At 37.8% G+C, this 26,907-nt stretch overlaps 2 protein-coding genes across 6 annotated transcripts in view; both read right to left on the reverse strand.

The window, feature by feature from the left end:
- Positions 1–1,935, reverse strand: part of TNFAIP8 (TNF alpha induced protein 8) — a 116,331-nt gene extending 114,396 nt beyond the window's left edge. Inside the window, exon 1 of the mRNA XM_059693811.1 lies at positions 1,837–1,935. Within this exon, the coding sequence (XP_059549794.1) occupies position 1,837 (1 nt within the window). The 5' untranslated portion in view covers positions 1,838–1,935. The remainder of the gene's footprint in view (positions 1–1,836) is intronic.
- A 5,357-nt stretch (positions 1,936–7,292) lies between these two features.
- The window catches only part of DMXL1 (Dmx like 1), a 166,759-nt gene continuing 147,144 nt past the window's right edge, over positions 7,293–26,907 (reverse strand). For all 5 annotated transcript variants that reach the window (XM_059693800.1, XM_059693803.1, XM_059693802.1 and 2 more), the window contains 5 exons: positions 20,756–20,848; positions 18,274–18,365; positions 16,546–16,598; positions 11,176–11,393; positions 7,293–9,492 (listed from right to left, as the gene is read on the reverse strand). In XM_059693800.1, coding sequence (XP_059549783.1) covers positions 9,268–9,492; positions 11,176–11,393; positions 16,546–16,598; positions 18,274–18,365; positions 20,756–20,848 — 681 coding nt within the window. In that variant the 3' untranslated portion in view covers positions 7,293–9,267. The remainder of the gene's footprint in view (positions 9,493–11,175; positions 11,394–16,545; positions 16,599–18,273; positions 18,366–20,755; positions 20,849–26,907) is intronic.

Genomic DNA, 26,907 nt, shown 5'->3' on the forward strand with positions numbered 1-26,907 from the left:
AGCACAAGAGAAGTCTCCCTTAAAGAAAAAAAATGTAAAAGCCCATTTGTGGAGGATCACTACTTTTAGGGGGAAATCTTCTTACATTAACAATTTATTAATGATTCTTAAATTATCACATAACCTAGATGAACATAATGGCTTATAATGCAAAGCTTAATACAAAACTTCCAATATCTAAGATATTCTTATTGTACAGGGAGATAAGTGGTAATCCACTTGCCTAAATTTTACTTATTTGAATTACAGGTGGGGGAGGCAATTACCAGGTGTGGACAGGAACAGGCATCCAGAAAATCTATAAAAAAGGTAACTGTGTTACCAGCTACAGTATTAACAACAGCTTGCTGTTGCTGACTTAACTTCCCATGACAGATCTAATTAGAAGGTGGCAATAAATGTTTCCAGGTGTTTAATTAAGTGTGATAATTATTTCTTTCCTTAAAGAGATGGAGTCATATGTTTACATTTCAAAGCATAATGTTTCCTTACTTAAACTCTGTGGAAACACTTTTGGGTAACACAGGATTCAAACCAGGGTAAAAATATCTGGTGCGATAAGCAGCACTTGAAGTGCTCTAACAACTCTAACTTCCATCTGCCAACGCACAATGGCAACTAAAGGCTGTTCTGTTCTGGTTATTTTCTTTAGCCACAGAGTTTTTGTTATCCTCACACCACAATGAATAATTTCTACTCAACAGGTCATTTCAAGGAATTCTTATCAAGGAAGTGGGGGGGTTTTATCAAGGAAGTGCGGAGATTTTCTGGGTATCTCCACTTTCACAGAAGGAACATAGTAACAATAAACTGAGAGCTAGAAGAATTCAGAGACTACTAGAATTGGATGGGACCTCAGCAACCAAGGAATCATCTCATAGACGGATTCAAAAACAGCATTGCTCTCAATTAAAGCTATTAACTGTTTTAAAATGCAGAAATATGCCCTATAATTGAGTTAATCTTGACCCCCCCATAAAAATAATGTATGGAGGGATGGAATTATCAGTCTTAAGTAACCCAAGGACTTTGTTGTTTCAACACTGGGCACTCAACCACTGTCTCCTAGGCTCCCATGATTCCCTCAGAGGAAGGGCAGCTTTTTACACAGTCCTGTGTTTCAGCAAATCAGATGGCTTTAGAGATACGGTGTCACTGAGTCAATAAACACCCTTTAGGTGCCCAAATCTGGCTGGTCAGCCTGGTCTTTTAAGTGCCTGCCAACCGCCAGAGTCCCAGGGCGCTCATCAGGTGTTCCTGCTTCAGGTGCTGAGCGCTGGAGCGCCGCACGTGGGCGCGCACTCAACTTCTTCAATGGAAGGCTCCACCGTTGGATTTCACGGCGGGAGTCGAGTCCCCGCCAGTTTTACAATGCGGGGTTGGATTACAGACTGAGGCCAGCATCTCGGTCTGCAATCTGGGGCACCCTGATAACCCGGGCAGTCCCTTTCCACAGCAAGAGTTGCTACCAGGAGGGCGTGACACCTAGCGGGGGCTGCGTCTACAGAAGGAAGGAAGGAATTGCGAGTGGGGCTTGGGACAGGGGGTGGAAGTTCAGGGTCGGCCCGAGTCTGGAGGGGCTCCTACCCGAATCTCTCGGATTGTCGCTGCGACGCAGGACCTGGGTAAAACTCCGTCCGGGTGGTTTCCAGGCTGTGCGCGCCTGCACATACAGCTACACACACTCGCTCACCCGTACCCGCTCACACCCACTCACACTCACTCCCGAAACTTTGGGGGGGCGGAAAGCGCGCTCCCAGTAGCAGCCCGCAGCCCAGAGTCCGGGAAAGCCCCACGAGGGTGCGTGCGGGACCCGCGCGCCTGGGAGCCACTTACTCGGAAGAGGGGGCGCGGCGGCGCAGGCGAGCTGACGGCGTGGACGGGGTTCCTAGTCGCTCCAACGCTCGCGGGCTTCCGCAGACTGATCAACCCAGCGCGCCAGAGCAGGCGGGTGAAAAGAAGTCAGGGGCCGGGATGGAGCGGCGGTGGGGGGGTGGGGTGGGAGTGGGGAGGGGGGAGCGGGCCAGCCGGGGGAGGCGGGCGGGAGGAGGGGCTAGGAGGCCGGTAGGAGGGGAGGAGGGGCTTACAGTGGTTCTCAACCTGTGGGTCGCGACCCCCTTGGGGGTCGAATGACCCTTTCACAGGGGTCGCCTAAGACCATCCTGCATATTAGATATTTACATTATGGTTCATAACAGTAGCAACATTACAGTTATGAAGTAGCAACGAAAATAATTTTATGGTTGGGTCACATGAGGAACTGTATTTAAAGGGCCAGAAGGTTGAGAACCACTGGCTAGGTCACAGTGATGGCGAACCTATGACACGCGAACTCATTTTTTTGGTTGATTTTTCTTTGTTAAATGGCATTTAAATATATAAAATAGAAAAAATATAAGTCTTTATTTTCCTATGGTTGCAAATATCAAAAAATTTCTATATGTGACACGGCACCAGAGTTAAGTTAGGGTTTTTCAAAATGCTGACAGGCCGAGCTCAAAAGGTTCGCCATCACTGGTAGGAGGTTGGGAGGAAGGGGTAGGAGGCACTGGCTTCTGTTTCTTTCTTTAAAAAAATATATTTTTTAAAATTGATTTCAGAGAAAATGGGAGAGAGAGAGAGAGAGAGAGAAAGAAAAGAATCATTGATTGGCTGCCTCCTGCACAACCCACACTGGGGCTTGAGCCTGCAACTCAAGCATGTGCCCTGACCAGGAATGAAACCGTGATCTCCTGGTTCATACTCTGATGTTCAACCACTGAGTCATGCCAGCTGGGCATCAATCAGTTTCTTCAGTTGTAAAAATGAAATGCCAACCTCCTAGTGTGTCGAGATGTTTAAATGTATTTTTTGCACCGTGCCTGGCACGTAAAAGCAAGTGTGAATGTGAGCATCTGTTGTCATTATTATTATCATCCCTATGAATCCCCAAATCCCACGTGGGTTTTTTTGTTTTGTTTGTTTGGCCTCAAGTCTATCCGGTGATGTCTGATGCGCTTGTGATTCCACTCGTGGAGGCTGCATGGCTTCCTCTCTTAAAGGCTCATGGGCTTATGGGAAGCCAGTCTGGCCTCGCTACCCCTGTGGACTTCATTGTGACTAGCTCCCCACCTGGATGGGGCAGCATGTACACCTTCCTCCTGCTGAGGAGCGCTGACCCAGGGTAACTACTCTCAAGGGCAAGGGTCCTGCACCTTCCTGGAAATAGGATGCTCTAGCAAAAGGTGACTTTTTGCACAATCTTAGCCACTTCCATCAGCCACCCTCCCCAAGAAACCAATTCTCTGCATGTTTCTAGATGTTCACCCCTTCAGCCATTCTTAACAGAAATTGAGAATGCTTTTATGTTATTTTTGTGATTGTGCCACTGGAGTCTTTGTCTATGTGGGTTCTTCCTTACCTGAACTTTTTTTTTAAATGTCTCAAATCTCACTTGAGCTTTATCCCAAATACTACAAAGACTAGTTTTGTTCTGTCTTTGGCTGCACAATTCTACTGTGAAAGTCTTTTTCTATAAATTATATATGGCCTACATTCCTAGTTCTATTGATAGATGTCTCTTGTGTATTTACACCCATGAGACACTAGCCCAAGTTGGCAACGCTTTACTTGATTTCATATATATAAATTTTATTTCAGAGAGGAAGAGGGAGAAACATCAATAATGAGACTCATTGACTGTCTCCTGCACACCCCACAGTGGGTATTGAGCCCACAACCAATCCAACCTTAACTTCCTGATCCATACATAGGTTGACACTCAACCACTGAGCCACACAGGCCAGGCGCTTTACTTGATTTTTAACGAGGCTCCCACCTTAGTCGTGAAACACTGGGAGCATATCACTCTCCCCTACTGGGTTCTGAGTCCAATGTTCTCCTTCAACAGCCTCACTTCTTTCCCTCTAATTACCAATCTCACAGTAAAGAGCTGGTGTGCTACTTACTTCTATGTAGTTTTCTGTGTGCACACATAGATCTGTTCCTCCCTCTACCTAACAACGGTCTCATGGATTTTTTAAAAATTTATTCAATACTGTGGATCAACAATGGTCTCAGAGTCGACACTGGCAAGATTGTGGTTATAAATCCTTTTGTTAAGATCTCAGATTTAAGGATGTAACCTGTATACCCCTTTTGTGAGAAAGTAAAATTTCTAAAAATCTGTACACCACAGCAACCTCAAGGTAGAGAAGAGCCTGTCTTAGAAAAAAAAATATGGGTGTAGGCTTTGTCTAATGAGTGGATTAAAGTTTAATGTATATGAAACCCCCAGTTTTTAAAAGCAATTTTTCTAGATTGAACCATAAGGGGTAGGGATAGCACAAACGTAGAGGCCTTTGAATCCTCAAACTTCTCTTGTGAGGAAATGGGCTGAGAACAGTGCTCAGTTAAATACATGGAAAAGGAAGGATGACTCAGAGGTAGGAAAAAACAACCCAGTGGATAGAGCTAACACTTGCAGAGAATTACTTCCAGGGAAATGGATTACTCAAGGAACTGCTGACATGTGCCCAGCTAAATGTCAGAATCTCTGTAGACCAGAGACTACTATGTGACTCTTATTTTCCCTCTTTAGGAATGGGAGCTACCTTACCTCTGCCTCATCACTGTATGCTTGGTGTGTGGAAGGCACGTAACTTCCCACTAGTTCAGAGGTCTTTAGACTATACTTAAGGAATCTCATTCAAGGCACCACATACACACCTGAACCTGACTTAGATGAGGGAAACCTGGGGCTCAAGTCTGACCCTGATGGACTTAGGATGAAAATACTGAAGTTTTGGGGAGTGTTTTGCATGTGGAGGGAATATAGTTTTAAAAGCTTATTTAACATACTAGAGGCCTGGTGCATGAGATTCATGCATGGGGAGGGGGGTCCCCTCAGCCAGCCTGCACCCTCTTGCAGTTCGGGACCCCTCAGGGGATGTCTGCCTGTTGGCTTAGGCCCGATCCCCAGGGCCCGAGGGATCCGGCCTAAGCCAGTCGTCAGTCAGACATCCCTCACAGTCGGGGGCTCTCGCAGTCCGGGACCCTTCTCTCCTTACAGCCTGCCACTGCTGCTGTGCTCGCCAGCCGTGAGCCTGGCTTCTGGCTGAGCGGCGCTCCCCCAGTGGGAGCGCACTGACCAGTCGTTCTGCCGTTCGGTTGATTTGCATATTAGGCTTTTATTATATAGGATATCCCAGGTCGATGCACTCTCCTGCTTAAATTCTGTTACAAAGGTCATACCTGTACTAACTCTGAGTAGACAATCAGCTGTATATGAGTAAAGCATTTCCACTGTGGAAAGAAATAGGTTGTCACATCAATTGTTTGTACCACCCATCTGTATTTGCAGTGGAAGAACAAAAGAAATTTTTCTTACAAGAAGCCTTGTGAAACAATGTGACACTCTAACTGCATTACCTCCCTGAATGTCAGGCCATATACATACAGAAAAATACTAAGCAAGCAAAAGGGAAGAAAAATCAGGAAAAACTCAAAAACAGATTTAACTTTGAAAGTTACTGTAGCAAAACTACATACACTTCTAAAAGACTGAAAGGTACATTTAAGTAAACTATGTTAAACTTTTTCCAAGTACTCCAAATGGTATCCTTTCTTACATAGGTAACATCAAGCATCAAAAATATCCCAGCGCCGAAACCGGTTTGGCTCAGTGGATAGAGCGTCGGCCTGCGGACTGAAAGGTCCCAGGTTCGATTCCAGTCAAGGGCATGTACCTGGGTTGCGGGCACATCCCCAGTGGGAGGTGTGCAGGAGGCACCTGATCGATGTTTCTCTCTCATCGATGTTTCTGACTCTCTATCTCTCTCCCTTTCTCTCTGTAAAAAATCAATAAAATATATTTAAAAAAAAAAATATCCCAGCAATTCACATAAAGGATTCCTGACCTTACTCAACAGAGCAGCTCCCAGTTTAGTCCTATTAAAATTACAGTTGTTTTTTCCCCACCAACACAATTATCTTTGGTATCATGTTACTGAGTGGGGTTTAAAGGAGTTTGGAAAAATATTACCTCCTTCTTTCCTACTCCTATGTTAAAAGTTTTGTTTTGTGCGTATTCTTTCATACATAGTTCTGTCTCTAAACCTATACAGGACTAAACTGTCACAAATATGGGATATTACCTTTGACTTTGCAATCTTTCTCACCAACCTCTTTTCAGATTAGCAGATACAAATCTAACATTCTTTTAGTGGCACCATTGTATGAATGTGCCACAATTTGTTCAAGCACTTACTAATTAACATTTAGATTTCAATTTTTTTCCTAATTAGCATTTAGATATTTCAATACACACTGTGTACATATATTTTTGTGTAAGGGTGCTCTTATCTTTATAGGATAATTTCTCAAAAGTAGGATTACTCAGTATGTTTAGGTAACTGTAGCAGTTTAGTTCTGCCAGCAATGTTTTAGTGTGCCCATCTCCTTACATCTTCACCAATATTGATGTCACTGTTTTAACTTTAAACCGATCTGATAGAAACATTTCTTTAACCATACTTCATGCTTGCTTTTTCAATGTCCTATTCTGTGAGTTATTTGCCCATTTCTCCAATAATCTGCCTATCATTTTAAAGTTCTCTTTATACACAGAGACATTAATATTTTTTCAGTTACTATACACATATTTCTTCTAGTCACCGGTTCTTTTAACTTTGGCTGTGGCTCCCTGCCATATGAGATTTAAATTTTGTTTAGTAAGATCACACCTCTAAGGTTGTATAAGGATTTTAAGTGGGTATCTTTGTATTGTGTTCTGATTGTTGAGACTAATGTGAGAAATTTCCGTAATGTTATTTTTTTAAGTAATTAAAAAAAGAAATTAATTTCGGCAAGACAGAGAGCAAGAAAGGAGGATAGCGTTGACTGTCGCATGATTCTACATATGCAAATACCTACATTTCAGAAAATGAGGCTTGAAATGTTGTGAATTGTCCCATCATTATAAAGCCACATTCTCAGAAAATGCACAACTAAAAAAAATGTATTTTGATGTATTCATCTCATTAATGTAAATGAAATTTTGCATACATGTACATCATTTTATACTTAGATATGCATTCCTACTATTTTTATTCTCATCTTTTTTGAATAATGCTTACCTATTAAGTTAAAAGGATGTAGAAAAGGAAGAACAGGAATACTGGGAAAAGTATTCAATCCTTCTTACATTAACCAAATTCAAATATAGAAATTCTCCATTTTAAAATGTGACATATACTTTAAGTCAACTGAAGTCTCATAAATATTACTTAAAACAATAGCATGCTAAAAAAAAGTCACTGCATGATTGTTTATTTAAAATATTATGACTCTGGATGTAATTACATATGGGCTTACATAATTTATTATTCATATAAACCCTCAATTAAAATGCATAATAGTTCACCCACAATGCCTTTTTTCCAAGCATAATAAATTTTCTTATTAAAAATGTTTAAAGCCTTTTGAATCTTGATTTGTGAAGAAATTACTGAAAAATAATTTAAGCTTAACTACATCAAACAATGGTATTGTTTGCAATGCTGTCACAGATTCCTCCATGGCAACAGTCACGTGCTGTTACTGCACAATTTATGGTACAGGTTATTATGTGCACATAAACTCTCTACATAATGACAGTATTTTCACTGCAACTTGCTCAACACATTTAAAATTATGGATACAATTTACAAAATATTTAACAATATACTTTTAAGATAAAAGTATCCTGAGGATATTATAAAATTCATTTTACCAGCCCTTCTTTTCTTTGTTTTATTTCACTCTTTAATTTCCAAGATAATAGCTGTTTATACTTTGTTACATAAAAATGTCCTTATAGTCCCTATTAACAAAATATATTTAAGCTCAATAGCATATAATTGTCCCTCAAACACTTAGTTCCAATCACCTGTCTCCTTGGTTAAAATCAAGTATTTATCAAGTTTTCTATAATTCTGAATCAGAAAAGGTATAGCAAAACAGAGAGAAATAGGGTTAGCACATCTAAGTTAAAAGCACTGCATTTTTAATATTTTGGTCATATTTTATAATAAAATAATATATTTTGGCAAAAATAATAAAATATAAGGTTCAGTTTATTTTCTATTAATGGTAAATCTGGCAGGTATTTTACACTTGTAAATACTACCTATTTAATTTGACTGTTTTCACATTTGTTTTTAAAAACACTGCTATAAGGTTTTCACAACTTTTGAGACTAAAAGCACCTAAAAAATAAAATTTAAGTAAAATGTTTGTTTGATGATCAAAAAATCCTTTCATTAATTTATAAACTTACTTTTAAGTGTCTCATATATACCAACACAGAATTGTTATTGCCTGCTAAGACATGTTTGACTCAATGTAATCTTTAAAATAATAATCCTGGAAGTCTTCCTGAAATTCATGTGAAAATTCGATGGGAATTCAAAAAAAATTTTTTAAGAACATGAAAACAAATAGCTGCAAAAAAAGTTGTTATTCTGGTGGTAGTAGTAATGGCGCAAAAACACATGAAAAGACTTGTAGTTTTCTCATATATACACAAAGTATGTTCAAATAAGATGTGCAAGGTATATTACATATATACACACAACCACACACACATATATACATACATACATATATGTATATATATACACATACATACATACACACACACATATATATACACACACACACATACACACACTTGGGCTCCAGTAGGGAAACTTGAAAACTTATATAATGAGCCACTTGGCTCATTTATCACTGAAGTCCCAATAATAGTTTTAATGGAGATGTACATTATTTTTTTGATTCTTACTCAAATATCAATCTATCATTAGTTAAGAGAAGACTTTGAGATGTATAAGTTTGAAAAAGGAACTGAGAGCATAGTGAATTAAGTGATGATGGATATGCAACTGCTTTTACATAAAAGGTATTTTTACTGTGGAAGAAACTCATGCAGAGGTATCTGCAGAAGACTTTTATCAACCATAAGAAAACAAAACTCATTTGACACTGTGACATCCTCACTATAACACACTATAAATATGTAATGTTACAGCATTACTTATACATTCTAGTTTGGGCAACAGAGTCTAATTCTGAATGACCTTGTTAATTTTTAAGGCATCAGTGCATCAAGGGCAAAGCTCCATAAAATAAATATGGAAACAAGAAAGCATTAGCTTATTTGTGGCATTGAGAGTAACCAATGTACATTATATGTGTTGGCCACTTCTATGGAATAGGTACTAAATTATAGATCTTATTGTCAAAATGTTACAACATAAATTTCACATCATGTTTCAATACTTCATTTAATGGGCTAAACTGATCCGGCAGTATCCTCATTTTCATGGTTCCATCAGCTCCACATGAAAAAATGTGATTTGCTGGCCCTGTCTCAATTTGCATCACTCCAGTTCCGATATTTCTGAAAATGGATTGCCGAGCATGTTCACTGATAAAAGTGTGAAGAAGACTAAAGGTAGAGAGATTCCAAATCTGCAAGATATTAAGAACAAAATAAAACTTGGGGTTGATGATTACCTAAAAAGTACAAATATAATATTTAGGCCTGTCTTCCTGTGCAGAAAAGGAATTTCTAAAACAAAGATGGAGAAAAGCCTGTGTAGGCCTGACTGAGTTCTGAATAGGATGTAACTCACTTAGATATTATTACATTCTTCAAAACCCATCCAGTAAGAGAGGTATTTTTAACCCTGCATTGGAGATGAGGAAATTTAGGCACAAGGATGTTAAGTGTACAATGCTACAAAAATTTGTAATATTATAGGGACTACCATAAAAATTTCCTATCTCTCAGCAAACCTTTTGATGTGTAGTTCTATAGTGAAGTAATCTTGTCTCTATAACGTAAAATACCCCCATGGGATCAGAACCGCTGAAAAGCACTAGATACCTAGAGGCCTCAGATAAGGCAAATCTATGTTCCAACTACAAGATAAGGTTAATTATTATAACTTCAGAATAATTAATTTACTAAATAGAAACTTTCTATTTTCATCCCTTTCTAAATAAATATGTCTGTCCCTAAAGTAATTTATAAGAATCTTCACTTATGTGGAACCTAAATGCTTTCAGGACATTGTTTTAAATTTAGGGAAACCAATTTATTTATTTATTTATTTTTAGATCTCATGAACAAAAATCTTACTTTTCTTTAAGAAATAAATTAATTTCTACCATTCTAGACATACTTGTTAAACTGTGACTTCAGAATATACTACATTGTTTACTTTCAAATCTTTTTTTTTACTCAATTAGATAAAACTCAGTACAAAATAAAGAACTATTCTAAAACACAGTATAAACTGCCTAAACTGAGGGCAGTTCAAATATAATTTTTTCTTGCTAAGAATTTTGAAAATAATATGCCAGTTCTAACAAAGTAGTCCAATTTATTTGCACTAAATAGACTCTCTAGCATTTAAATTAATGGATTCTAAGAAATCAAACACCCCCAGTAGATTGCTGACCATTAGAATAATTTAGGGACTAGTCTAAACTAACTTATTTCTGCAGGTGTTTCCAAGTGTGGCCAGAGGACTCTCCATCAAAACCACTAGGTTTGTGTTATAAAAATACACATTCCTGAACCTTGGACTTACTAAGTATTTTTTGGGGTGGGACCTAACAATAGAACTTTTGGAGTGGGGTACATTTTTAATAAGCTGCTTAACATTTAAAAAACCCCTGGGTTTTAAACACAGTGGGGTTTAAGAAGGACTGTTATAGGCAGGACTTATCCAGGTACATTCAGAATTACTGAATCAGGCACTGAGTAGTTGCATGCTAAACTATAAATAAATAAATAAAAATGGCATAAGGAAATATGTCAGTATATTTCATGGTACCTGAAATAGAATTCAGTAATGCTTAACATGCAGTCAAGACTAATTTTAACATCTGAAATGTATTTATATCCATGGAAAAATCTAGTTCTTTTATATGCATTAATTAAGCATATCTGAAAAAGATAATTTTCAAATTAATCATTACTTCATTTGTTAAAAGATTTATTAAATAACAATTAATGTGGTTGACTACAAAGGAGTTGTTAATATATATATATATTATTTAAAGAGACTAACATCATCAATTATGATTAAAGACCTAAGGTTTCTGAAGATTTCTTTTTGTAGATATTGTGGCATTACTGTTTACCTTTATGCTGCCTTCAGCAGATCCTGTAACAAAGTACTCTTCAGTTGGATCAATAGCAACAGCTTTAACAGGAGAATCATGGCTCTGGAAAAGCTGCCTTTGTTGTCGTTGCTGAAGGTCAAAGACACATGTAAAACCTTTTCTGCCACATGATATTAGTAGCTGATGTTTTGGAGCATATGCTAAAACAGTGGCTCCACTATCATGGCAAATAAAAGCTGAAAGGAAAAAAAAAAGTAAAAATAATTTAATAGTATAAGAAACAGACTTCTGGCTTTTGGCCAAGGTGAAATGTTAGAACATGTGTTTTTGTGGACATGTGTTTTCATTTCTCTTGGATATATGGATATATATATATGAATGAATATATACTGCTGGGTCATATTAAGTGTGTGTTTAACTTTATTAGAAACTAACAAACAGTTTTCCAAAGTGGTTATGCAACCTCATACCTCTATCAATAAATCATGAGTGTTCCGGTTTTTCCATATCCTCACCAACACTTGTTATACTAGAATCTTTAATTTTGGCCATTTCAGTGTATAGAGTAGTATCTTTTTTTTTTTTTTAATTTGTAATTTTTCTTTTTTTTTTTTAAATATATTTTATTGATTTTTCACAGAGAGGAAGGGAGAGAGATAGAAAGTTAGAAACATCGATGAGAGAGAAACTTCGATCAGCTGCCTCCTGCACATCTCCCACTGGGGATGTGCCCGCAACCCAGGTACATGCCCTTGACAGGAATCGAACCTGGGACCTTTCAGTCCGCAGGCCGACGCTCTATCCACTGAGCCAAACCGGTTTCGGCTAGAGTAGTATCTTATGGTGAATTTAACTTGCATTTCCCTGATAACTATTGATGCTGAACATCATTTCATATGCTTATTTGCTATTCAAATGTTGATAAGTGAATAATTTTAAAAATCTTAAAATATATTATTTCTTTCATGGGTTATGCTTTTGGTTTTGTATCTAAAAAGTCATCACCAAACCCAAGAACACCTAGATTTTCTCCTACATTTTGTTCTAGGAATTTTGTAGTTTGTATTTAACTCTATGATCCATTTTTAGTTAATTTTCATGAAAAGGGAGAGGTTAATTTTTCTGCATATCAGCATCCTATTATTTTTCTGCATATCAGCATCCAATTATTTGTTGAAAAACTGTCTCCACTGAATTGTCTTTGTATCTTTATTAACAATCAATCCACTATTCATGTGTGACTTTATTACTGGGCTACCTACAAGCATACCTTGCTTTGTTTCACTTTTTTGTACTTCACAGACACTGTATTGCTTGTGGCAACCCTGTATAGGGCAAGTCTGTTAGCGCCATTTTTCTAACAGCATTTGCTCACTTTGCGGCTCTGTCACATTTTGATAATTCTCTCAATATTTCAAACCTTTTCATTATTATTATGTTCGTTATGATGATCTGTGGTCAGTGATTTTTGATGTTACTATTATAATTGTTTTGGGGTGCTATGAACCATGCCTATATGATGACACACTTAATAAATGTTGAGTATGTTCTGACTGGCTGTTCCCCCATCTGTTTCCCTCTCCTCAGGCCTCCCTATTCCCTGAGACACAGCAATATTGAAATAAGATCAATCAATAACCCTACAATGGCCTCTAAGTGTTCAAGTAAAAGGAAGAGTCTCACATCTCTCACTTTACATCAACAGCTAGAAATGATTAAACTTAGTGAGAAAGGCATGTCAAAAGCCAAGATAGGCAGAAAGCTAGACTTCTTGCACTAGTGAGCCAAGTTGTGAATGCAAAGGAAAAGTTCTTGAAGAAAATTAAAAGTGCTACTCCAGCGAACACACAAATGATAAGAAAGCAAAACAGCTTTATTACTGATTTGGAGAAAGTTTCAGTGGTCCAGATAGGTCAAACCAGCCACAATATTTCCTTAGGTCAAAACTAAGCCAGAGCAAGGCTCTACCTCTCTTCAATTCTATAAAGACAGAGAGAGGTGAGGAAACTACAGAAAGCAAGTTGGAAGTTAGCAGAGTTTGGTTCGTGAGGTTTAAAGAAAGAATCTGTCTTCAAAACTTAAAATGTGCAAGGTGAAACAGCAAGTGCTGATGGAGAAGCTACAGCAAGTTATCCAGATCCCGCTAAGATAATGAAATGACAGAGTTTCAGTGTAGATGAAACAGCCTTATATTGGAAGAAGATACCATCTAGGACAGTGATGGCGAACCTATGCCACGCGTGTCAGAGGTGACACGTAAACTCATTTTTTTGGTTGATTTTTCTTTGTTAAATGGCATTTAAATATATAAAATATCAAAAATATAAATCTTTGTTTTACTATGGTTGCAAATATCAAAAAATTTCTATATGTGACACGGCACCAGAGTTAAGTTAGGGTTTTTCAAAATGCTGACACGCCGAGCTCAAAGGTTCGCCATCACTGATCTAGGACTTTCATAGCTAGAAAGAAGTCAAGCTTGGTTTCAAAGCTTTAAAGGATGGGCTGACTTTCTTTCTTGGGGCTAATGCAGCTGGGAACTTTTAAGTCGAAGCTAATGTTCACTTACACTCCAAAAATCCTATGTTATTTAGCCCGTAAGTATTATGCTAAATCAACTCTGCCTGTGCTCTATAAAAAAAACCACAACATGCCCTAGCTGGTTTGGCTTAATGGATAGAGTGTTCCCAAGTTCGATTCCAGTCAAGGGCATGTACCTTGGCTCAATCCCTGGCCCTGGTTGGGGAGCATGCAGGAGGCAACCAATTGATGTGTCTGTCTGTCTGTCTGTTTGTCTGTCTGTCTCTCCCCCGCCCCCCTTCCACTCTCTAAAAATCAATGTAAAAATATCCTCAGGTGAGGATTAACATCAAAAAAGAACCAACAAAGCCTGAATGACTGCATATCTGTTTATAATGTGCTTCAGCAACGACTATTTTTTAAAATATATTTCTTTATTGATTTTAAGAAAGGAAGGGAGAGAGAGAGAGAGAAAGAGAGAGACAGAGAAACATCAATGATGAGAGAGAATCATTGATTGGCTGCCTCCTGCATGGCCCCTACTGAGGATCAAGCCCGCAACCCAGGCATGTGCCCTTGGTCAAAATTGAACCTGGGAGCCCTCAGTCCGTAGGCCAAAGCTCTATTCACTGTATTCACTGAGCCAAACTGGTAGGGCTTTACTGACTATTTTAAGCCCACTGTTGAGACCTATTGCACAGAAAAAAAATTATTTTTAAATTATTACTGCTCATTGACAATGCATGTGCTCACCCAAGAGCTCTGATGGAGATGTACAAGATTCATATTTTCATGCCTGCTAACACAACATCCATTCTGTAGCCCATGGATCAGTAATTTCAATTTTCAATTCTTATTATTTAAGAAATACATTTTGTCTGGCTAGTGTGGCTCAGCAGTTGAGCATCAACCCAGAAACCAAGTAATCATGGGTTTGATTCCTGGACAGGGCACATGTCCAGTTTGTGGTGTTGATCCCCATTAAGGGGCGCATAAGAGGCAGTCAATTGATGATGTTCCATCTCCCTATACCTCTTCTTTCCTCACAAAAACATATTTTAAAAAAAGAAATACATTTCCTAAGTCTATAGATGCCATAAGTAGTGATTACTCTGATGGATCTGGGCAAAGTAAATTGAAAACCTTCTGGAAGGGATTCCCCATTCTAGATGCCATTAAGAACATTTGTGATCTATGGGAAGAGGTCAAAATATCAATATTAACAGGAGTTTAGAAGATGTTGATTCCAACTCTTCTGGATGACTTTGAGGGGTTGAAGAGTTCAGTGGAGAAAGTAACTGCAGAAGTGATGGAAATAACAAGAGAACCAGAATTAGAAGTGGAGCTTGGAGATGTGACCGAATTGCTAAAACTTGGTAAATGCTGAGTTGGTTCTTATGGATGAGCAAAGAAAGATGTCTTCAGATGGAATCTACTCCTGGTGAAAATGCTGTGAAGATTGTTGAAATGACAACAAAGGATTTAGAATATTACATAAACTTAGTTGAATAAGCAGAAGCAGGTTCAACTGTGGATAAAATGCTATCAAACAGCATCACATACCACAGAGCAATAGTTACTAAAAAGACTACAGTATGTATAGTGTAATCATAACTTATAGGCAATGGGAAACCAAAAATCTTGTGTGACTCGCTTTACAGGCATACCTCAGAGATACTGCCATTGAGTTCCAGACCACTGCAATAAAAGAATACAGCAATAAAGCAAGTAGGAATCTTTGTGCTAGTGGAAGATCTTGCCTTCAATTTGTAAAAAATGCAACATCTGTGAAGCTCAAAAAAGGGAAGTGCGATAAAATGATGTATGCCTATATTGCAATATTCACTTTATTGTGGTGGTCCAAAACTGAACTAGTAACATCATTGAGGTATGTCTGTATCCTGTTCTATGATATGTGTCTATTCTTAAGCCAATATCACAATATCTTAATTATTACAGCTTTATAGTAAGATCTAAAATCAGGTAATGTGAGTTCTCCAAGTTTGTTTTTCTAAAGTTCTTAGTATTCTAGATCTGTTGCCTCTCTCTACAAACTTTAGAACCAGTTTGTTTATACGTGTAAAATGGCTTGCTGGGACTTTAATTAGATAGGATTGAATCTATGATGTTGGAACTGACAACTTAATAATATGGAGTATTTCAATCTGTGGATATGGAATATCTATTTATTTAGATCTTTGATTTCTTTTATCTTTTATATTTTTTCTCCAACAGATGCTATACATATTTTGTTAGATTTATGCCTCAATATTTCATTATTTTGGATATTATAAATGGTAGTATTTTTTAAATTTCAAATGCCAATTGTTGGTCTATAGGAAAGCAACTGACTTTAGTATTGATCATGTATTCTGTACTCTGCTATACTCATTCATTCATTCTTGGAAGTGGTTTTTGTAGATTCTAAGGGATTTTCTACAGACATATTTGTTTCACTTGTGAATAAAAACATTCTTTTTCTACTCTTCCAATCTGTATACCTTTTATTTCCATTTGTCTTATTGCATTAGTTAGGTCTTCCAGTACAATGTTAGTTAAATAGGAATGGTGAGTGGGAACAAAATGTTATGCAATAATTGATGTTCACAATGATGACTTATAACCATCAGATCCAAAGTAAAGACAAATGATTTTTATATTATCTGTTCTACTGTCCCTCATTAAGGTATAGTGAAGGGTTAATTATGCATACTGCATTATTTCTGCTTTTAAACTGTGCCACCAAGCACAAAATAAACCTCATGGGCTAATAAATATGCCATTTAAAAAACCATATTCATTTAAAAATAATATTTAGTTTATGAATTTCTTGAATTTCAATATTTATAAAATGCTTTCAAAACTTACCATGAACTAAACTATTGGCAGATGCTACAAGAGTATCCCACAAACATATGTTTCTGGAAAAAAAAAAAAAAAAGATTATTCTTGAGTGACACAAAGTTAACAGAATAAAAAGTATGTCTCATATTGTAACGTAACATTTAAACCTTGCTCTCTCAGAAAGTTCTTAAATTTATAAACACACCAAATACAAGTAACCAATATATTTATGTATGATTAATTTTAAACAAAGTTTAAAAACTAATAACGCATAAAATTGAATAATTCATATTAACATGTATTTACAAATACTACTATATGAAGCCTGAATAGGGAAGCTACTTTTTATATTCACTGATTCTCTAACAGACTCCCATACACAAATAGGATACACTGAATTTTCTGGAGTGCAAAGAAAACTTATTTCTACTATGAATGGGAGCAGCTTTTATGCCTTTCCATGAGTTGCAAAGGAGGCACCAAGAATTTCTATGGAAGATGGGTTAAAAACTCCATATTCCTACAGTCCCATTTCTAGGGCAAAATGAGGCTATACCCCTAAATATAAAAGCTCACCAGCCTCAGTTGGCCTTGACCTCATAACTCAGCTGTATGAAGGAAGTCAAAAGTGGGGATGTGGAGATGGAGGCAGGGGAAGACATATTTAAAGACTTTTGAGGGGATGGAGACAGGCTATCACTTATTAGCTAATGTACAATTAACAATCTTAGTTTCTTTTTGTGAAACAGTCAGTGATTTCAACTAGTTGGTTGCAAGAATTTTGAAAACATGAAATACCCGACTATGTATTCAGGGATACTGACCTCTCTTCCCTTAGATTGTCAAATTAAAAAAATGACAACAGCCAACACAACAATAGCCATCCGGTGTGAATGCCCTGTCTTGAACCATAAATATATAGATCATATAATAGAGTCAAATCTCATTGGTCATGTTACATAAAAAGGTAGCATGTGATTGATTAATTCTTGGTACCAGAAATCCTTACATACAAGTGTAGACACCTGATTTTTTTTTTAAAAAGTCATTTTGGAGCAAATATGGTAGATAATAATTTTTATGTCAATCAAAATTATACCTTTTTTTTGTCAGATGGGCAAAAATTAATATATTTTAGGTGTGCTGCAGAATTTTAATAGTTAATGTATGCCATGAGATGAAAAAGGTTGAAAATCGCTGGTCTAGCTAATAGAGCCATAGTGAGCATTAACTAAATAGCATGGCCAATAACTAATTGAGTTTTTGGGTTTTTTTTCCCTCAAGCTTTCTTAACACAGGAAATCATATGGGGAAAAATTAATTCCAACAACAACCAAACCTTCTTCCTTACACTCAAATCTTAACATTAGAATATTAACAATACAAAAGGAATGGATTTTTTTCAAAAAAATTTTGAATTTTATTTAATTTATTGAAGCGACATTGCTTATTAAAATTATATAGGTTTCAAGTGTACAATTCTATGATTTGTGTGTTCACCACCCAAAATAAAGTCTCCTTTCATCACCATGTATTCGACTCCCCCTACGCTACCTGGATTTGTTTTTAATGGCACCAGAATACCGTTAAATTTACAATTAGAATACTAAAATGCCCAAAGAAAGAATTTTTATAATAAATATATTTAAAGGCATGATTATAAAAACATTCTTGAGATGTAAAGACATAAAGCAATTAGAAATAAACCTCAGCTATTTCATATGCACTTAAATTTCAGTTATAATCTCTTACCTATTGTCAGTTGAAAGACCAGCTGTAGCTATTAGAGAGGAGGAACTAATGAAGACAAAATCATTTGCTGTTTTGTTATGACACTGCCAAGTCTGTAATAGTTATAAACAGCAAATGTTAATGTTACTAACAGTTTCATAACCAGGTAGATGCATTAATTAAAAAATGGTCATGTAATTTGTGGCTTACTTAAAGCCTTTGCATTTCCTCCCCTCCCGCCTCACCCCCTGAACTTTAGAAAAATTTCAGGGGTAAAACAGAAAATACTCATACACCCTTTACCCAGATTCACCAATTTTTAACATTTGCCACATTTGCTTTGCTTCACCTTCTTGCATATACTTACACCCATGCACACATACACACACCTATTCCTGAACCATTTAAATAAGCTGCATATGTCATGACCCTTTATGAGGCCCTTTGCTTTTCTTCAACCAAAAGTTCAAAGGGAAACAAAAGGTTAAACTCTAAATATTTCCCTTGGAATATCTGTAAAAATTTTTGTCTTAGAAGACAGAAACTAGGATACTAGATTCTCAGGCAAAATTATTTATTTTCAGAAATATTTAAAGTTTTAAATAATTTTTCATATCCTATATAATAAAGAGGTAATATGCAAATTAACCCTCTCATCCTTACAAGAACAAGATGGCTGCCTCACCAGGCTGGCAGGGGGGTTAGTGAGGGGTGACCAAACAACTGAATAAGCAGGCTGCATGGGGTGACCAGGCCAGCAGGGGGGTTAGTGAGGGACGACCAAATGACTGAACAAGCAGGCTATGTGGGGCGACCAGGCCAGCAGGGGAGCTGTGAGGGGCAACGAGGCTGGTGGGGGGGCAGTTGGGGGTGACCAGGCCAGCGGGGGGGGGGGGGCAGTTAGGGGCAACCAGGATGGCAGGGGGGCAATTAGGGGTGACCAGGCTGGCATGCAGAGGGAGTGAGGGGTGATCAGGCAGGGATAGAGGGGCAGTTAGGGGAGACCAGGCAAGCAGGCAGGTGAGTGATTAGTAGCCAGCAGTCCAGGATTATGAGAGGGCTGTCCCAGGATCGGGCCTAAACCGGCAGTAGGACATCCCCCAAGGGGTCCCGGATTGGAGAGGGTGCAGGCTGAGCTGAGGGGACCCAGCCCCCGTGCACGAATTTTGTGCACCGGGCCTCTAGTATATGAATTAAAATGTTTTACTAATATTAACAAAATTTAAAAATTTACAGTGTCTTTCAATATTCCTTCAAATAATAACTTAAAAATATTATGAGAGGTTTAATTAATTATAAAGACTTCCAAGTTATGTTTGTTCAGATGTTTCTCTTCAATAAATATGACTTTAAAAAATATTTGTATTGATTTCAGAGAGGAAGGGAAAGGGAGAGAGAGAAATAGAAACATCAATGATGAGAGAGAATCATGATCGGCTGCCTACTGCATGCCCCACACTGGGAATAAAGCCCACAACCCAGGCATGTGCCCTGACCAGGAATCAAACCGTGACCTCCTGGTTCATAGGTTGACATTCAGTCACTCAGCCATGCAGGCGGGGCTAATAAATGAATTTTTAAAGTATGTCAAAATCATCAAATGAAGATTTTTTCCTCTGAGTCACTTCCCCACTCCTCCCTGACCACTATTGGAGCTGGGCTAGAGGATATGTCCTTAAAACAAACAAATCTACTTTACTCCCCCAAAGTCAATAATGAACATTTTAATCCAATTTATCTCTTTAGAAATTAAAAAATCATACAAAAACAGTCCCTTAGGGAACATAAATGTGTATATTTGAATCTGTTGGCTTAATAAAAATATAGGGAAAAATAAAGTTATCTCATCAACTTTCCCTTGTTTGCTTTCATTAGATTAGTACTATATTCAAGCATTTAACCTTAGGTGAATTATCAGAATCTTAACCCATATTCTTAATATTTTCTTGATAGATATTGCTTAGTCCTATAAAGGGCTTCACTAAAGAATATGTTATATATAAATTCAGTGCTTGTGAAGATGTAGAAAATTCATTAAGCCTGTGTGATCCTGAATTGAAATGTATCAATTTTTTTTAAAAGAGATGAGCAAGAAAATAATAGTACCAGCTATAGAATACACTTTCTACTTTGTTTGTTCATGAGGAATAACGCAGAAGGGCAACCAGATGCACTGGGCTTTTGATCATTCTTTTTAGGTGTAATACCCACTGCAGCTTAGTGAGGCTAGAAAAGGGTTTGAGTAACTCACAGTTTGCATTGGTCTCTGGAGGTGCCATGTTGGTTATAAACAGGTTAATTTTACAAGTTACCAGAGATTTTTATGCCTTACAGAGTAATTTTCGCATAATACAAGGACAGGAGCTTATAGTAAACTGTTGAATACATAGGACTAGGCAGATTTTATTTTTTTGGCTTTAATATTTCTTGCCTCAAATACATATTCTTAGTGTCTTTAAAATAAAAATTCATAAAATTTTGAAGTTAGGAATTTTGGGCTTACCAGGTATGGCTTAGGCATGCTTCCAGTGACTGGACAACATTTCCAGTTTGTTTGATACAAACTTAAATATCCATCAGCATCAACTATTCCAAACTTAGAGAAAAAATATTTAAGTGTTTAATACAAATACAGAAGCACACATTTACCCTTACCCTTACTTTGAATCCCATATGTTGACTCCTAAACATTTGATTAAAAATTGTTTAACATTTCACTTCACCTATGCATCCAGAAAATCATTTAGGTACTGTTTTAAAAATTTTAAGGTTAGACATTAAAAAAATAAACATCAGAGACCCATTTTATTAATGCTAACCAACAGCATAATCTATATATTCTCTGTAAGTACTCCAAAAATAGGATGCTGGATTTATACATTAAGCTAAGTGATAAAGTTTTAGCATGTATAAGATAGAAAACTGTTCATTTTGAAAAAGACAAAATGATACTTCCAGAAATATACAACAAGGAAAACATGTAAATAACATTAGAGAATACAATGAAACAAAGATTATCACAGTAAAAAGAATTCCACTATGGGAACTCAGGGCAATTTGATTGGGAAGATGTCAAAAAATCCAGAAAGGGATTATATGATACAGATCTTGAAGGATGAGTAAGGCTGCTGGCAATTTTTTCCTTTAGATTATAAAAATAATGCATATTTATAAAAAGTATATAAAATAAAGCAAATGTCTACTTTGGACTATTGCCTTCTCCCATTTCCAGGCCTAACAATTAACAACAATTTTATGGGTTCCCTTCGAGATTTGTTCTACAAATATTCAACAATTCACACATACATAATTTTTTAAAAGTTAGAATCATAATAAATACACAATTCTACAATTATGTTTTTAACTTATAGCCATCTTTCCACATTGGTACATATAAATCACCTTCATTCTTGTGTTGTGTAGCATTACACTATATAGTTATAAGTTTTTAAAACTTTTCCCTATAGACAGTTTCCAATTTTCCCCACATAAAAAGTGTTACTTTGAACATTCTTGTACATATACCTTTGAGTATTTATGTAGGATAGATATCTAGAAATGGGAAAGCTTTGTCAAAGGACATTATCTAAAATTGGTAATTAAAGACAAAATTAAATCCTAAGAGGTAATACCAACTTACTCTCCCACTTTTCTTACACATTAGTAAACACTGCATTACTTCAATTCTTAATAAAGGTTATTGGCCATGCATAATTTAATGTTGATTGTACATATCCTTTGCCTACCTCTCTATTAAGTTGTCTTCTAAAAATCTGATTGATAGGGCTAATATTAGATATAAACCAACTCTTACTATATTTGTTATAGATATTTTTCCAGGGGCTATCCTTTTTGTTATTTTTCTTAAGTTTTTTGGAGTAGATTTAGGTATGTTTTTCAGAAAGAGTATATAGAAAGTACCAAGTCTCTGCATACTTAAAAAATGTGTTTATTTTGCTGTCAAATCTGAATAATAGTTTGGATAGACATCAAACTCATAGTTCTCACTGTACATCAGAATTCTGTGAGTATTGTTCTACTGCAGTGATGGCGAACCTATGACAGGCATGTCAGAGGTGACACGCGAACTCATTTTTTTGGTTGATTTTTCTTTGTTAAATGGCATTTAAATATATAAAATAAATATCAAAAATATAAATCTTTGTTTTATTATGGTTGCAAATATCAAAAAATTTCTATATGTGACACGGCATCAGAGTTAAGTTAGGGTTTTTCAAAATGCTGACACGCCGAGCTCAAATGGTTCGCTATCGCTGTTCTACTGTCTATTTGTAGCCTCTATTTTGAAGGCAATGCCATTAATTTTTGGAGAGGGTAGTGGAGAGGCTCTAAGTAACCATTGTTACCTCTTTTCCTTCCTAGAAGCTCTCTTTATCCTTGAATTAAAAATAAAACAAAAATTAAATAATCAGGATATGTTTAGCACGTGTTGTTTCTCAATATTTCTAGTACTTGGTAGGCCCTTCTTTACTCCTGGTTCATGATCTTTAGAGAGTAAGGGAAAGGGACAGAGAGATAAAAACATCAATGGGAGACATTGATCGGCTGCCTCCTGCACACCTTCTACTGGGGACTGAGCCCACAACCCGGGTATGTACCCTGACTGGGAATCGAACCATGACCTCCTGGTTCATGGGTTGGCTCTCAACCACTGGGCAACACTGGCTGGGCAACACTTTTCCTTAAAGACCCTACAGTAATTATTTTAGGCTTGCCAGCTATAAAGTCTTTGTTCTCTTGAACTCTGCTGTTATAGTGGAAAAGTAACCATAGAAAACAAATAATGAGGGGACTTCCAAAATGGCGACCAGCAGGAAGGTAGGGAGGGAGAGAGTGTGAGAGCGCAAGGAAGTGATAGAGGAGTGTGTGGACGTGTGTGGTGTGTGTGTATGAGCTAGGGACAGTTAGATTCTGCAGGTCTTCTAAGGGGCTGCTAAACCGGGCAGTCTTAGGCAGCGGAGTCCCGCTCCCTGCGCGGACACTCCAGGGCAGCCAGTACAGGCACAGCGACTACGCCATCTTGGGAAACAGAGCTGCTTGAGACTAGGATCCTGGCCTCAGCACCACCCAGTCTGATCTCAGACGCATACCAGGACCCTGCAGCCACTGGGGACAGAGACCTGCGACCACAGCTACAGACCTGCGGACACCAAAAGTTCAGAAATCCCCGAGGCAGATCCGTGAGTAACAGAGCCCATCCCCCCTTCCCGCAGGCTTGCAGGCAGCGCCAGAGTAACTAACTGATAGACCCACCCCTTGCCGGGGCCTCAGCGCTCCAGGAACTTTAGCCTGGAAGTGCGTGAGCACCTTGGAACTGATCCTACTCGCACTGCCGGCTTCTGAGCCCTGGGCTGGGAGCAAACGCGAGAACCCCAGGAACTGAGCCTAGGCGCACTGCCAGCTTCTGAGCCCTGGGCTGGGAGCAATCGCGGGAACACCAGGAATTTGTCCCGCCTATCACAGGCCCAGGGACCCCAATTCTCTGGGCAGGAGGCAGCACCAAGCACCAGTGACTTGACTGTGTTTCTTTTCACTTGCGCCTGAGATCCTGATTCCTGTGCATTCATACTAAGAGCCAGTAACTCCAATTCCTGGTGCAAAGGCACACAGGGACCCTGATTCTCAAGGCAAGGTCACGCGAAGCAACAGAGACTCTGATAATGGATTCTGGGGAACTCTGACTCCTGGCACACGCTAGGGGGCTCTGGTTTTCAACACGCCTCAGGGGGGTCTCTGTTTCAGCACGGTGCAGGCAGGGTCCCTGATTCTAAGGGCGCCTACGAGGCCACATTGAGCGCTGACAACACTGACTCTGAGCGAGCCTGGTTCCCACCAACCCACAACAACCACACATCTTAGTGTCAGAGCTCTTCAGTGACACTAGGGTGGTGGGAGGCTCCCACTGCACACGGCCCAGGCCCACGCAACTCGACGTTTGAACCATCGGGAGATAATCAGAATGAAGAGACAAAACAACACTCAGAGGAAAGGCAATGAGGAGTCACCAAGAAAGGACATTAATGAAGTTGAAGCATGCAACATGACAGAAAAAGAATTCAGAATAATGGTTGTACAATTCATTCACCGGATGGATGAGAAAATCAACAACCTATGCAAGAATCAGGAAGAAATGAAAAGTGATATAGCTACAATCAAAAACACCATGGAAAGTTTCAACAGCAGACTAGAAGAAGCAGAGGACCGAATTAGTGAATTAGAAGATAAGGCAGAGAAACAAGCTCAATCTGAACAGCAACTGGAGAAAATAATTAAAAAGCAGGAGGAGAGCCTAAGGGAGCTTCGGGACAACATGAAACGAAGTAACATACGCATAATAGGGCTGCAAGAAGGACAAGAAGAGCAGCAAGGATTAGAAAATCTATTTGAAGAAATAATGTCAGAAAACTTCCCAGATGGGGGAAGAAAAAAGTTACACAAGTACAGAGAGTCCCAGGCAAGATAAACCCCAAAAGACCCACACCAAGACACGTCATAATAATGATGGCAAATGTACAAGACAAAGACAGAATCTTAAAGGCTGCAAGAAAGAAACAGAGAGTTACCTACAAAGGATCCCCCATCAGATTATCAAATGATTTCTCAACAGAAACACATCAGGCCAGAAAAGAATGGACAGAAATTTACAAAGTGATGCAAAGCAAAGGGCTGAATCCAAGAATACTCTATCCAGCAAGGCTATCATTCAAAATTGAAGGGGAAATAAGAAGCTTCACAGACAAAAAAAGGCTAAGGGAGTTTATCACCACCAAGCCAGCAATTGAAGAAATGCTAAAGGGACTGGTGTAAAAAGAAGAACTAAAAAGCCCAGAAAGAAAGCAGCCACAAAAAAAAAAAAAAATAGAAATGGCTACAAACAAGTACCTTTCAATAATAACTTTAAATGTAAATGGACTAAATGGTCCAATCAAAAGACATCAAGTGGCTGAGTGGATAAAAAAACATGACCCATATATTTGCTGTCTACAAGAGACCCACCTCAGAAGAAGGGACTCACACAGACTGAAAGTGAAGGGATGGAAAAATATCTTTCAGGCAAATGGAAATGAAAAAAAAAGCTGGGGTAGCAATACTTATATCAGACAAAATAGACCTCAAAGTGAAGGCCATAACAAGAGATAAGAAAGGCCACTTCATAATACTAAAGGGATCAATACAACAAGAGGATATAACCCTGATAAATATATATGCACCCAATGCAGGAGCACCCACATACATAAGAAAACTCCTGGAAGATATCAGGGGAGAGATCGACAACAATACAATCATAGTAGGAGACTTTAATACACCACTGACATCACTGGATAAATCAGCTAGACAAAAACTCAGCAAAGAAACAGCAATCCTAAATGACTCACTAGATCAGATGGACTTAATTGACATCTTCAGAAAACTTCACCCCAAAGCCACAAAATATACGTTCTTCTCAAGTGCTCATGGGACATATTCAAAAATAGACCACATATTGGGTCACAAACAAACTCTCCCCAAATTCAAGAAGATTGAAATCATACCAAGCATCTTCTCAGACCACAAGGCCTTAATATTAGAAATAAACTACAATAAAAACAACTCAAAATACTCAAACACTTGGAAGCTGAATAGCACGTTATTAAATATTAATTGGGTTAACAATGAGATCAAAGAAGAAATTAAAAACATCCTGGAAACTAATGACAATGAAAACACAACAATCCAAAACCTTTGGGACGCAATGAAAGCAGTCTTGAGGGGGAAGTTTATAGCTCTACAGGCCTATCTCAACAAACAAGAAAAAATGGTAGTAAATCATCTAAATCTACAGCTCAAAGAATTAGAAAGAGAGCAACAAGAAAAGCCCAGAGTGAGCAGAAGGAAGGAGATAATAAAGATTTGAGCAGAAATAAATGACAGAGACCAAAAAAACAATACATAAAATCAATGAAACAAAGAGCTGGTTCTTTGAAGGGGTAAACAAGATTGACAAACCTCTAGCCAGGCTCACCAAGAAGCAAAGAGAAAGGACCCAAATCAACAAAATCAGAAATGATAGAGGCGAAATAACAACAGATCCCACAGAAATACAAATGATTGTTAAAAAATACTATGGACAGCTCTACTCCAACAAACTAGACAACATGGAGGAAATGGACATATTCCTAGAAAAATACAACATTCCAAAACTCAATCAGGAAGAATCTAAAAATCTCAATAGGCCAATAACTATGGAAGAAATAGAAGCAGTCATCAAAAAGCTTCCAGCAAACAAAAGCCCAGCACCAGACGGCTTCACAGGGGAGTTTTACAAAACATTCAAGGAAGAACTAAAACCTATCCTTCTCAGACTACTACAAGAAATACAAGAGGAAGGAACACTTCCAAGCTCATTCTATGAAGCCAGCATCACCCTAATACCAAAACCAGGTAAAGACAACACAATGAAAGAGAATTACAGGCCAATATCCCTCATGAACATAGATGCCAAAATCCTCAACAAAATCTTAGCAAATCGGATCCAGCAGTACATCAGAAAGATCATACACCATGACCAAGTAGGATTTATCCCAGGGATGCAAGGATGGTACAATATCCGCAAATCAATAAACGTGATACCCCACATAAACAAATTGAAAGAAA

This window comes from Myotis daubentonii, chromosome 4 (assembly GCF_963259705.1).
Source record: "Myotis daubentonii chromosome 4, mMyoDau2.1, whole genome shotgun sequence".
Lineage (NCBI taxonomy): Eukaryota > Metazoa > Chordata > Mammalia > Chiroptera > Vespertilionidae > Myotis > Myotis daubentonii.